A 14,523-nucleotide genomic window follows, 5' to 3' on the forward strand; every position below is an offset into this window, starting at 1 on the left:
AAGCTAATCTAAGGCTCAATTGCACATGTCTATTCAATCTTTGCATTTAAGAAAAATATTACTCATTAATTTGAAAAGTATTTATCAAAAAGAAAAAGATTTAACAAAGAGAAAAAGAATAGAAAATTGAGGAGCAATCTCGAAGTAACAGAAAATCTTGGTATTCCTGAGAGGATTTGGCTATTTTACATTATAAAATATATTTGTGTATATCTCATATATTGCACAAAGATTAAATGTATTACATTGTAAATATATAAAATACATAACTTTTATCCTGTGAAAAAGTATAGTGTGTGCATAATATACACACACACACACATATACGTAATTATTTATAATTTATTTATGTAGATAAAGCAATGTTTGGACATTTAGAAAAAAACTAAGTGTCTTAAAAACGTTTCAATTAGAATGATAATAATTACAAAGATAATTTTAAGCATTCTTTTTTCTTCTTTTCTTACAAATATTTATTTAATCCCACGTTTTCACTCGAAGATCTGGTTCAAGAATGGACCAATTTGGTGAATGTTTTTCACTGGATAGCCAATTGAAATCGTCTATACAGTTCCAATTGTTAATCTTTGGATCGAGGCCGGCTAGATTAAAATGGCTCGTCTGATCTTCATACGACCAGTTATAAGGTGCTACATATATCTTTGTACAATCTTCTATAATTGCCCTACTTGTCACATGCAAATAAATGGTACAATCTGTCGACGAATGTAATCGCAATTGTTGACATGCAAAAGCAAATATGCATTCATTACAGTCATGCGCAAACACAGAGGATGTCACTGGTCCTACTAATATAGTGCATTGTTTTAGGTTTACCATATGCAATGTACTAGGTGTACCATATATTCGTACAGTACACTGAATCAGATCGGAAAGTAGAATATCATTTTTATTTACATTCTCAACATCCAATACCAGTTGCTCATTAACTTTGCCCAGAAGCATACAAGCATTATCCCCGTATTTGCTTGACAATTTATTGTTTTGCTTCGACGAACCGTTTACGATGCTCTCAGCTATTTTCACATCTTTTACGCCATCCGTGATATCATGTCCCTTGTCAGAAGGCTTCTTTACGATTCTACGATTTTTAAATCCAAATTTTTTCTTAGGCAAAAGTTTCACTTCTAATTCGGAAGCTTCATTTTCTAACATTTGCAAGTTTTCTTGTGCACGTCTTATATCATAAACTTTCAGAAATATTTTAGATTGCAATAAGTAGTTCTTAAGCAATTGGATTTCTTTATTGGATTTCTCGAAAATTCCTGGCAAAGCTGAGGACGGTCTACTGGGCGCATCATCCAGCATATCTTTAATTTTTTTGCAAGAGGGATAAAATGTGTCCTTAAAATAATTGCTCTGTTCAGATTCCACGACAAGTGATTGCCGTTCTTCTCTTCGTTTTTCAATAATATTTTTTCTTTCACGGTCTCTCTTTGTAATACGATCTGGCAAACTTCCTTCTATGAGCTCTGTGGAATCCATCTTAGTAGACAAATGTTATTTTTCAATAATGTTTGTGCTATCTTGAAGATTATATTTCTTAGAATTTATGTTCCGCTTATCTTCGTTTATAAATTCTCCAGATTGTTGTTTATATAGTTTAAAAAGCTTTTGCTCTTGTGATGAATGCGGTGGAAGATACTGAAATAATTTATTATAAATAAAAAGAGTTCAAATAGAGCTTTTTTATTAGGAAGCTGAATTTCCTTAGTTAAAATATATAATTAAAGTAAAACTTTTCAGAACAAGTCTTTAAGCATTGATGTAACATAATACTTATAGTACACTACTCCCGATAAGAAAATTTGCATTCAATTACAAAAATATAAAAATAAACTTGTTCAGATCCTTATCAGTCAAGAATCAGTTAATGATTGTATGCAATTGCTATAAGTTTTTTTATATTATATCCAGTACAATCCTTACAAATTAGTAATTTTTGAATAAAACCAAATAAACAATATATATATATATTTCAAGAATCTGTTAATATAATTATGAAATCATATATTGTTGCAAAAACAAAAATTATTTTATTAGTTAATGAAACTATATGTGGTCAGTTTCAAGACTTTTTTTTACTATTTTATGTGAAGCATCTTTGAAATCACTTCTAATATTATTATGTGTAAGGTAGACAAAACATTAATTAATGACAATCATAATATAATCCACAATATAAACAAATACAATTATGTAATTGATACGTCACAATGATGAACATAATCTTTAAAGCATAATCTTAATTGATTTTTACAACTTTGTAACAACTTTATGAATGATGAATCTGAATCTAAATCTCGTACATTCTAACAAAATTGTTTAAATTAATTAAAGCATTGAAATATTCCATCAGATTAATTTTTGAATGTTTTTAAATTTTCAAATACTGACTAAAAGATAGTAAAAAATTTTCTATTGGTTATGGATGGGTTGATGTCCCATCATTGAAAAGTTTGCAGACTAAAATAATTTTATGATAATGATCACCTAATTATATTAACAATTCTTAAAAAACATTATTTATAGTTTTGGCTAAAAAAGATTTGATAAAAATCGAAATTTTATTACAAAAAGTGTATTTTATCATTCCTAAGAATGATGTATTGTATTGTATCATACAAACATCAGTATTTGAAAGTTTTGTATTGGCCTAAAATGTCTCAATTAAAAAAATTCTATTGTTACTTTAAAATATATAACATATATGTGTGTCTATGTAAATTTCAAAACCTTTAAATATATTTTAATATAATATAGATTTATATAATTAATAAAAAGTATTATACGAACTTGTATATAAAAATAATATAGGAACATCTATCACAGTGATTGTTTTGGTAATTATATAATCTCAATAATTATGTGATTATATAAATTTTTTTCAATTACCTTTATAATATCTGATTCATTGGGTGAAACAATTTGAAGCAAACTGTATCCTATACCTCCACCAAGAACTATTGATGTTGCAAACTTCAGGAACGCCATGAAGATTTAATGCTCATTGCATTCTTGTATCCAAGTTGCGTAATCAAATTTTCTCAATTGATCGCTACCAGATAATTTTTCTCCAACAAAGTAATAGCTCTCTAATATATTTGGAAAATGTTGATGCATGTAATATCTGAAATCTGTGTATTACAGGTTTTAGAGAAATTAATGTACTAATTTAATTATTCTTATTTGGGATAAGAAAGAAATGAGAGATTCCTTAAAAATAAGAAAATTATCCTTTATGGCATCATTTACAGATTGGATTGTTACACTGATGCAACTTAAAGCGAAAGAAAAATCTTTATTTGATATATATATATATATATATATATATATATTTTTTTTTTTTTTTCTATATGATGTAAAACATATATATATATTTTACATCAATCAATATAATTATAATTTGATATATCGCAAAGCGGATTAACCTAGAAATTTTAAATCTTGTGGAGAAGAACGAACAATTCACCTTGCGAAGTATTCATATAACGCCAGAGTCCATATGATCCCAGAAACAATACACCCTCCAATATAAAAATTATTTTGGCATTGCTCTTGAGCGTTTGCACAAAGCTTGATCTCGGTCGTTTCGTGAGCATACTAGGCAGAAACGGAAAGATCTCCTAAATTGGAAATCACATCGCGCAATACGCGCAAGATACTGTATTAATGTGAGAAAGAGAGAATAAAAGAATATATAGTTCACATTGGAGTCCTATATAGGCTGCGGTTGGAAAAATGCTAGAAATGCTTCGAAGCGTTTGATTGACCAATCAGGACAAAAAAGGGAAAGATTTCTTTATTCTGATTGGTTAATGCAATGCTTCGAAGCATTTCTAGCGTCTTCTTGACCGCAGCCTTTACCAGAGAAGCGACAATGACGTTCCCCTCGCTGATTGCCTGACCGCCACGGACCCGTTCCACTTAATGAGCGCAATACTCACGTATTATTTCATCTTTGTTGTTCACCAAAAGTTAAATAAAGACAGATAATGCTCGCGAGCGTGCGGTCGTTAAGTGAACACGTCCTATGTTAGCGGTTAGTTTACACCATAGACACAATGGTCTCCACCGAACAGTTTCCACCGAAGTCGTCAATCCGATTCTTTTTCGGTGCGCATCGAATTTAATGTACTATTTCCACTGAAAGTAGAATAGAAGCGAGAAAAATTGATATTTCAGTAGAGCCAACTTAACTTTTGCTTGTGAATGTAAATAAACATAATCCTTGACAATCTTTTTGTTAATTTTTTGTTTTGATGATTAATACGAACAAATGATAACTGTTACGAACATCGATATATAGATTAAATATCGATTATATATTGATGGTTATAAAATAATGAAAAATAAAAGTTGGCACCATTTAGTCTCAACCGTTTCCACCGACTAAATTTCGTGTCAATTCGCCGCTACTCTGACAAAGCTTGTAGATCGAAATGGGAGTGAAATGAACGCAGTCAGTCGTGTTTCCATCGACTTAAATTTGGTTCTACGCCGTACTAGATACGAATTAATACTTCGGTGGAAACTAGACCAGTGACCTAGCTCCCACTCCTCAACACTCAGTCCAGATATACTATGTCTATGCAGTGATGCCAGAAACGGGTCCCGCGGCTTACGGGCAGTGATGCCAGAAACGGGTCCCGCGGCTCACGGGTCAGCAATGGAAGGAATAACGCACATAAGCGCGAATCACGTACATGTGCGTTCTGCGCAGCGCAGAGTGCACATGTACGTGGTTCGCGCTTATGTGCGTTATTCCTTCCATTGCTGACCCGTGAGCCGCGGGACCCGTTTCTGGCATCACTGCATAGACATAGTATATCTGGACTGAGTGTTGAGGAGTGGGAGCCGAAGTGCACGTAGAAAAGGACATACTCTGTTTCGTTCCCCTTGCGTTCTTTCTCGCTCACACATAGCATGACAAAAGAGAGCGCTATGCTCTGTGCGAGCGAAAGAGAACGCAAGGGACACGAAACAGAGTATGCCCTTTTCTACGTGCATCTTTACCTTCACTCCTTAAATAAAGGCAAACGCTCGGTCTAGATATACAGGGTGATTCAAAACAACCTTCTGTCCTTACAATGTCATATACTTGACACTATTCTAAGACGATTTTTCCTTTGCCAAAATTTTTTCTGAGGCTTAGTTTTTAAATTATAAGCCAAAATAGTTAACGAATTACGGGCCGCGTACACAAGGCAGGCAGGAGCGGAGTAACTCACCGTCCCATACTGGTGATTACGTGAGGCGCTCGCTGCGATTAACTGTTTGCTACATGGGGTGTATGTGTGAGAGAGAATGTATACGCGTATACACACAAATACACATTCTCTCTTTCTCACTTTCTCTCTCTCACTCACTGACTCTTACCTTGTATGTAGAGATTCGTTGCCCTCATACGACTCAATAAGTAATATTTCCGTGTAATACAACGAGTAACTAGCAAACTTTTTTTCACTCACAAATTGTACCACTTATCGAACTTTTACGTATTAATCCACGCACTTTATCGATAAACTGAATTTATTAAAAAAAACGATGTTATTATACGTCATTATATTTTCATATTTTATAGTTTTATGTTTTCAAAACTATCGAATTTACAATGTCGGAGGCTTTAGCCGATCATGGGGCACATGATAGCGTCCGTGTCGATCACGCGTAATGTGATACATTCAGTTGTTTGGCAGCCGGCACCCGGCAACGCTAGTACCGATATAACTTGCTTGTTGTCGTCGCGCAATTTCCGCATCGAATAACGCGTTTCTTTCTTCGAGATATTTTAATAATTAATCGGTAGTAATCGGTAGATTGTGATTAACCGTTATAATCGTTAATAAATTCAATTTATCGATAAAGTGCGTAGATTAATTCGTAAAAGTTCGATAAGTGGTACAATTTATGAGTGAAAAAAGTTTGCTAGTTATTCGTTCTATCATACGGAAGTATTACTTATTGAGTCGTATGAGGGCAACGAATTACTACATAAAAGGTAAGAATCAGTGAGAGAGAGAGAGAGATTGATTGATTGATCTTTATTAGCTTTCTCAGCTATTTGTAATACAAATCTAGTTTACATTAATTACAATATACTCCTTTAACATTCGCTTAAACGGCACAATTCTTTCATTCCGCTTTATTTCAGCTGGCAAGGCGTTATACATTTTCACTCCTTCGTAAAACATACTCTTTTGCGCACTCCTTGTTCTGCGATATTTTATTGCAATATCCCCAGCTTGTCGTGTTTGCCTTTCACTCTCATTTCCCACAATTTCTAACCTATTTCTTAATTGCTCCGGTAACATGTTCCTTAAAACCTTAAAAATAAATATACACACATTATAATATAGCCTCTGTTTTATGGACATAAACTGCAGCGCTTGCAGCATACGCTCCACTTTGGTATGTCTATCACATTGCAATATGATCCTCATGGCCCGGTTTTGTGCTTTTTGCAATTTACTCAGCTATGTTTCTCCCATATCAATTAACAGCGTCGCACAATACTCAAAGTGAGGTGCTATAATTGTCTTATATACATCTAGTGTATGCCGATATATAATTACCTATTCTATTCAAAAAACTCGTTTTTTCCCTATTTTCTTTAGCATATAATCACAGTGGTCCTTAAATCGTAGTCTATCGTCAATAATTATGCCTAGGTATTTCATTATTTCCACACGTTCAATCTCAGTTCCATCCAAACATTTCAATGTTATATTACCTCGCAGTTTTTTTCTTATACTTCTAACAATCATATATTTCGTTTTTCTTGCATTCATTTTTAACTTATTTATATTCATCCACTCTTCTACTATAGTAAATGCCATATTCATTTTGCCCTCTAATTCCGCGCTGCTTCCTCCAGTTACATATATTAACGTATCATCTGCAAACATTTTTATACTACATCCTTCTGGACAGATTTTTATTATATCATTTATATATACTATAAATAATAAAGGTCCTAATACAGATCCTTGCGGTACTCCATATTCTGTGGTCATTAATTTAGATCATTCATTGTTAAATTGAACCTGCTGTGTTCTATCCTTTAAATATGATCTTAACCATTCTATAACCATTCCCCTAATTCCATATTGATATAATTTCTCTAATAATCTTTCTCTATCTATTGTTTCAAAGGCTCGCTTAAGATCCATGAAAATTACCCCTACCATTTTTGCCTCACTAACTATCAATTTCCACTCATCAATGACTGTTTGAATCGCTGTTTCACACGAATACTGTTTTCTAAAGCCCGACTGATGTTCTGTTATAATACAGTTATCTTCCAAATATGTTTCAATTTGCTTTTTAACTACTAATTCTAACACTTTTTCAAATATTGGTAACATATTTATAGGCCTAAATTCACTTGCTTTTCTAGCTTTCTCTACTTTTGGAATCGGTATTATTGTAGACGTTTTCCAACCTTTTGGACAGCAACCTTCCTTCAAAGAATTATTTATTATATCAACAAATTCCTCTTTTATTACGCAAAATGCTGTCTTTAATATATCGCTAGTTATTCCCTCCTCTGTACCTTTCTTTTTCGGTAGTCCCATAACAATTTCCTGTAAATGCTCTATACTAATCATTTCAAAATTTTCCATAATTCCCTCGTTTTCAATAACATAAATAATTCTTTTACATGCATTTCCAGTTTTACTCCCATTTATAGATTTTACTATACTATTAATACTTTGTATATAATATAAATTAAATTTATCTGCTATATTGCATCCTTCAGTACTGTCTAATATTTCAAAATCTATATTCTCTACTTCCCTCTTACCTCCTGGTTCGCCTCTAATTATTTCTTTTAGTGTTTTCCACATAGATGTAGGATTTTCTTTATTAAGATCTATCATATTTTCATAATATTCTTTCTTCTTTGTCTTAATTAATTTAACTACTGTATTTCTTTCAATTTTAAATTGCAACCAATTTTGTTCCGTGTCATCATACAATGCCTTCCTATATGCCTCATCCCTTTTGGCCGCTGCTTCTCTTATTTCATCCGAAAACCATTTTTTCCCTTCCCATATTCTCGGAATTCTAAAATTTTTTCTAGGTGCTGTAGCGTCCAACGCATTTACTATACTCTCAACAAATTTCTTCGCTCTCACACTGATATTCATATCTTGGTTTTTCTCTAATTTATTTTCCACTAATTTAATAAATTCATCTATATTAAATTCTCTATAATTCCTAACACTAAGTTCTCTGTATTTATTATCAAATTTATTCGCATTCAGTTCAACTTTTAGCCACGCATGGTCCGTTATTTTAGGTTCATGCATTACCTGCACTTCTATTTTATTATTAGCAAAAATTAAATCTATAATTGTTTTACTATCTTTCGTAATTCTCGTCGGTTTATTTACATATTGTTTCATGCCTAAGCTCAACATTGTCGTTTGTAACTTCCTTGTATAAAACGAATCTAACATAATATCTATATTAAAGTCTCCTATTACCATACATTCTCCCCGTATTATTAACTCTTCTATTATATCCTCCAGAAATCTCACGAAATCACCATGCGATGCACTCGGTGAATGATATATTACCATTATTATTCCTCTATACAATTTGTCTTTCACCTCAATCGCAGCACACCAACAATTCGATTCTAATTTTTTTACTAATACTATTTCATATTTAACATCATTCCTTATATATAAAACAACCCCTCCTGTATTTCTATTTTCAGCATCGCATCTAATTATACTATAACCTGGCACGTTCACTTCACTGTCTTCAATTTCAGCGGTCAATCTTGTCTCTGATAACGCTATGAATGCTGGATTTACTTTCTTCATAATCTGATGTTGTATCTCATCTTTATGCGCCATCAAACTTTGCGCGTTTGTATACAATATTATTTCCGCTTCCTTCTGTAGTTGCTATTTCGCATCTTCCCAGCCGGCTCTCCTCTTCTCCTCCTGTATCGCCCTTTTAAATGTTGGACATTCTGGGCTAAGGGCGTCGTGTTCATCACTTATCTTCAGGTTGTATGTTCGAATTTTAAACATACAATTTACACATTTTTTCTTTGTTGCCGTACATTCAATCACTTTATGATTTCCCGCACATTTGTGGCATGTTTCATCTCGCGTACAGTTTTTTGCAATATGATAGTATCCCCAGCATTTAAAGCATCTTTTAACATTAATGTGATTGAATATAGGACATTTTCTCCATCCTACATTTAGTTTCCCTTTTTTTAACATCAATTCATGCGTTTCTTCATCTACTTCAATTATTATCGAACCTTCTTCTTTTTCGTTTCTTCTAAGTTGATTACTATCATTTCTTTTTTCTTTAACTATTTTCTTCACTATTCGCATTTGGAATCCATCATTTATTGCATCAATTCTATTCTGCTTCTTGATTGTAGTTATTAAGTCATCATCATCCAATCTCATTTCTTCTTCGCTGACATTGATAATTTTTATTTTAGGCTTCATCTGCGGTGATTCCGTAACTTTGAAATTTTCTCCTAGTTTATCCTGCACTGTGGCTTTCAGCGTTTTCATTTCTTCTCCAGTTTCACAACCCATGATCACTGTTCCCTTGCTTCCTTTTTTTAGCTTCGTTATTCCCATCGCCATGTTTTTGATATCTACCTTTTCTTTTATCAATTTTTTTGTAACTTCACTCTCTTGTTGAATCTTGGGTTTGATAATTATAACATTCTCTTTCTTTTTCTCTTTAACCGCTTCACTATAGCTCCTTTGTATTCCTCCTGTTGATCCTTCTCTTCCTTCTCCCTGTATCATTCTTTTCAGCTCTTCCAGCAATTCCCTGCTTTACATTTCCCAATTCTTCACGAACTATTTCCTTGACCATCATTTTAATTTCCTTCTTACATGCTGTTTCATCCTTTATTTCTTTTACAACTTTTACCAGCCAATCTATTTTTACGTCAATAGTCGATGATCCACTCGCTCCTGATATTCTATTTCCACTACTTGGTGTCGTAAACGAACCTGTAGATCCTGTAGATCCTAGCCTGTCCCTGCTACTCCCGGCCACTGCCGATGCCTTCTTCATGTCTGCTTCACTTTCAATTGTAAATCTGTCAAATGGGCCAGAACACGGTACCAATTCTTGATTTTTATCGTAAATCCTATGCTTGCTTACACATCCTGGATGGTAAAACAGCTTAATTCGATTCACCTGATAGCAAGACTTGCATGTTACCACCTGATTTTTTATTGTCTTTTTACATGCCGAGCATCGATATTCAGCATATTCATCGTCCATGCCGATAATTATCAGCCGAAACCGCAAATATCAGCGTAAGCGATCAGTCACCTCTGTTCCACTGTCACACGTCAGCACTTTTGTGTCCACCTTTAATGTCTACCTTCCGTGTGAGACTTTGGTGTCCCAAACAGAAAATGCACTTCTCACGCCCACAAAACAGCATATCCCGGCTAGATAACACTCATGGCTAATGCCGGTCTATGCCGCTATGACTTGAATAACTTTCTATCACTCCCCGTAACTATTTAACCGTTTAGAAGTTATTACTTTTGCGGAGCGATGTTTGACACGTCTTCTCCTCCAGAGAGAGAGAGAGAGAGAGAGAGAGAGAGAGAGACAGAGTGCATGTGTGCGATCAACTGTTTGCTACACGCGATAGGTGTAAAAGAGAAAGACAGAGAGAGAGAGAGAGAAAGAGAGTGCGTGTGTGCGATCAGCTGTTTGCTATACGCGATGGATATAAAAGAGAAAGACAAAGAAGAGAGAAAGAGAGTGCGTATGTGCGATCAGCTGTTTGCTACATACGATGGGTGTAAAAGAGACAGAGAGGGAGGAAGAGAGAGAGAGAGAGAGAGAGAGAGAGAATGTGTATGTATGTGTATACGCGTATACGTTCTCTCGCACACATACACTCCATCGTATGTAGCAAACAGTTGATCGCAGCGAGCGCCTCACGTAATCACCAGCATCGGACGGTGAGTTGCGCCACCCCTGCCTGCCTCGCGTACGCGGCCCGTAATTCGTTAACTATTTTGGCTTATAATTTAAAAACTAAGCCTCGAAAAAAATTTTGGCAAAGGAAAAATCGTCTTAGAATAGTGTCAAGTATATGACATTGTAAGGACAGAAGGTTGTTTTGAATCACCCTGTATATCTATGGCTTTGCGCTACGCCACTGAACTATATACCATACTGAAACGCGCATGGCTCTGCTGATTGGCGGCCAGAAATGTGGGACTACGAGAGTCGTCGCTTCTTAGACTTGTTCTTATCTAACTACGTCGACCACCGACCACATGACCAGATGTACTGTCCGTTCTACAACCATTATCATAGTTTGATGCGCGGTTTTTTAAGATATACTTTACCATTTTTCATATTTATTTTAATTCTTTGCTTCTTAACATTTTCAACTATTTAGCATAGAAATAAATATTTGCGTGGTATTAAAGATCGCGTGTGATTTGGTGTAATTGTGTGACAGGACGATGTTTTCAGTCATAGTTAGAGAGCTTTTAGAAGAGAGAGGCGCCAACCAGCCATTTCGTGATTGGTTGGCATAATATGTGCCGATTTGGTCATTGCGACGCCAATGCAGAGCAGATGAGATACGAATTCTCGAACCGACAATATCAAATGTTTATGGTTATATTACGCATATTACAAAATATAATGCGTAACCTCAGACATTTGATATTTTTGGTCCGAGAATTCGTATCCCATCTGCTCTGCATTGGCATCGCAATGACCAAATATATTATGCCAGCCAATCAAAAGGCTGGTTGGGTTGGCGCCTCTGTCTCTTAAAGGCTCTCTAGTCATGGTAGTTCACGGTAAAAGAGACACCTCTGAAAAGCTGCAGCTATCCTTTAGTGGCCGCGGTAGTAGTGGTAAAGGCATAGCCATGCGCGTTCCAGTATGGTATATAGTTTAGTGCGTGACGCATCGGTTTGGTTTGTTTGGTTGCTCGACATTCTCGTATTCGCTATTGCTGGACATGACCACCATGTCTCGTGTGACATCCCGCCATTTTTCAAAACCATATTTTAACTAATAATTAAGCATCTATGTCTGTATTATACCTATGGAATATAAAACAATTATTTAACCATTTGCTCTTATTTCCATTATTAATCAATTTCACTAATTATTTAATGTTCTAATTCCATATGGTTGTTTAACTTAGAAACTAACTATATTTTAGTTCTTTTAATAGTAATAATCGATTGCGCAAGGAATTAAAGATTCCTTGGACTGACCAATCAGAAGGTTTTATTTAGAACTAGGCAACTGCGCAGTAGTAACTTTCTAGAACTAACTGGCGTTTACTTTAAGAACGGGCTCGCGATCGAACTTTAAGATAATTGATAGTAATACTTCATCTTTAAGATTCTAATCAACTATACAGGGTGATCCGAAACAAGTATAGTGTCTTTGAAGGATCGTATTCCTGAATCAATTCTAAGACAACTTTTCGTTTACGAAAATTTCGTCTGAAAATTTCGATCTTAATTTTTAAATTATAAAAAAAATAGTGAGCGAATTATGGGACGAGTACAGAAGGTAGGCAGGGGTGGCGCAACACACCGTCTGCTGCAGGCGCTTACGCGAGGCGCTCGCTACAGCTGATCGAGCGCTACAGCGTACCCGTAATTCCCTCATTCTTTCCTTTTATAATTTAAAATCTAAGTTTTTGAGGAATATTTTGTATAAAGGAAAAATCTCTCTTAGAAATCATTTAAGAATACGATATTTTAAGGACGAACGATTGTTCTAAATCTAAATCACCCCGCTACAGCGCTCGATCAGCTGTTGGCTATACGCGATGACTGTGAGCGTGCGTGCGTGCGTGCGTGCGTGCGTGCGTGCGTGTGTGAGAGAAAGTGTGAACGTGTACGCGTATTACACACACACACACACACACACACACACACACACACACATCGCGTATAGCAAACAACTGATCGAGACACACTCTCTCTGTTTTTTTCTCGCTCGCCTTTTCACTTGCTCACTCACTCACTTTTTACCTTAAACAGATTATATTTTCTGCACGACCGTGGATGCGCACGAGAAATGTTTTTTACTGACAGAGTTCTTTTTATTTATTTTCGATACTTGTATCGGTCGAAAAGTCGTATCGACCTTTTACACTCACGCACTTAATCGATGAATCGATGAAGACAATTATACAACCGATCACTACCGATTATTCACAATAAATCACTACCGATTATTCACTGAATCACTTAAAGAAACGCGTTAAATACATAACGAACGTTACTTTGACGCGGAGATCGCGCAACGACACAAGCAGATTATGTCGATATTACCCATACAGCACAGAACATTGCAGTAATATTACAATCTTGCAAGTTGCAATGTAATATTGTTGAGACATTATTGGAACATATAATTGTAATATTTTATGACAATGTTACAGCAACATTTCAAAAACATTACAAAAAACAGTTTTCGGTAATCGCTAGTTCGTTTGTTTACCGCTATGCGGCGCGCGTTGCGTTATCTATCCCGCATTTAAGTTTCAGTCACGATGATTACATAAAACTTGTAAAGAGCGGCTAATAAGATTAAAGATATAACTATTTTTATCAGTTTAATTTATCCAATACAATCCCAACACAGGGAATTCAGATATTGAACTGATTGTTTAGTAATCGGATACATAAATATCCAAAAAAGTTAAAATTATTCGTTAATTGTCTACTTAAGATGTAAAATAGAGTCTAATATCTATATAAGTAAAATTTTAATTTTTATGAATGAAATTATTTAATCATTACTATTTTCTTGAACTTGTAAATTATTTATAAAATAGCAATGTTAACCAGATAACAGGAAATTGTTAAACAGTTTCCATTCCTATATATAAAACCAAAAATTTGATAATAATTTTTTGATATGCACGATATTTCAGATTTTAATAAATAAACTTCGAAAATATATAAAGACATCCAAGAGAGTAAAAACTCGTAATTGCGTAAATTCACAATCTTTTTTTCTTATTTCTCTTGGATGTCTTTATATATTTTCAAAGTTTATCTATCAAATTTAAAGCGTTCTGCATATTTGTAGCAACGCATTTCAATATTACAAATACATTGCACTGTACATTACTGTAATATTACAGTGTAATATTTCTAAGGGCGGACATTTCAACGTTGCCGCAGACTTGTAGTAACATTGCAGAAACATTTCCCAATTTCCATTCAATATTACAATGTTTCAATGCAAGGTCTATGCAACGTTTCTGCAATCTTTCGGTGCTGTATGGGTAGCGTTGCCGATTGCCGATCGCGAACTGCGAACGTTTATCACGTTTTTTTAATTAAAATTTTTTCATATTTTTTTATATCTATTGAACTTATATTAAAAATCAGTTTTCTGTTAAAAATAAAATGCATTTTAATTTTATGGAGAGAATTTATGTATAACATTTCCGTAAATATAAGTTTGATTTTATGTCGAATACTA

The 14,523-nt window shown here is 34.4% G+C and overlaps 2 protein-coding genes across 2 annotated transcripts in view; both read right to left on the reverse strand.

The window, feature by feature from the left end:
• Positions 1-257: 257 nt before the first annotated feature.
• Positions 258-3,025, reverse strand: Tbcc (Tubulin-binding cofactor C). Its single transcript, XM_070312564.1, has 2 exons — positions 2,917-3,025; positions 258-1,665 (listed from the first exon to the last, which is right to left on the reverse strand). The coding sequence occupies exon 2, from the start codon at positions 1,504-1,506 to the stop codon at positions 478-480; it is 1,029 nt and encodes a 342-aa protein (XP_070168665.1). The 5' UTR covers positions 1,507-1,665; positions 2,917-3,025; the 3' UTR covers positions 258-477.
• Positions 3,026-11,958: 8,933 nt separating this feature from the next.
• LOC138942456 (uncharacterized) overlaps positions 11,959-14,523 on the reverse strand; it is a 24,711-nt gene continuing 22,146 nt past the window's right edge. Inside the window, exon 9 of the mRNA XM_070312697.1 lies at positions 11,959-12,078. Within this exon, the coding sequence (XP_070168798.1) occupies positions 11,959-12,078 (120 nt within the window). The remainder of the gene's footprint in view (positions 12,079-14,523) is intronic.

Source organism: Polyergus mexicanus, unplaced genomic scaffold, assembly GCF_030449975.1.
Source record: "Polyergus mexicanus isolate NDT 795.1 unplaced genomic scaffold, iyPolMexi1.0 SCAF_22, whole genome shotgun sequence".
Classification (NCBI taxonomy): Eukaryota; Metazoa; Arthropoda; class Insecta; order Hymenoptera; family Formicidae; genus Polyergus; species Polyergus mexicanus.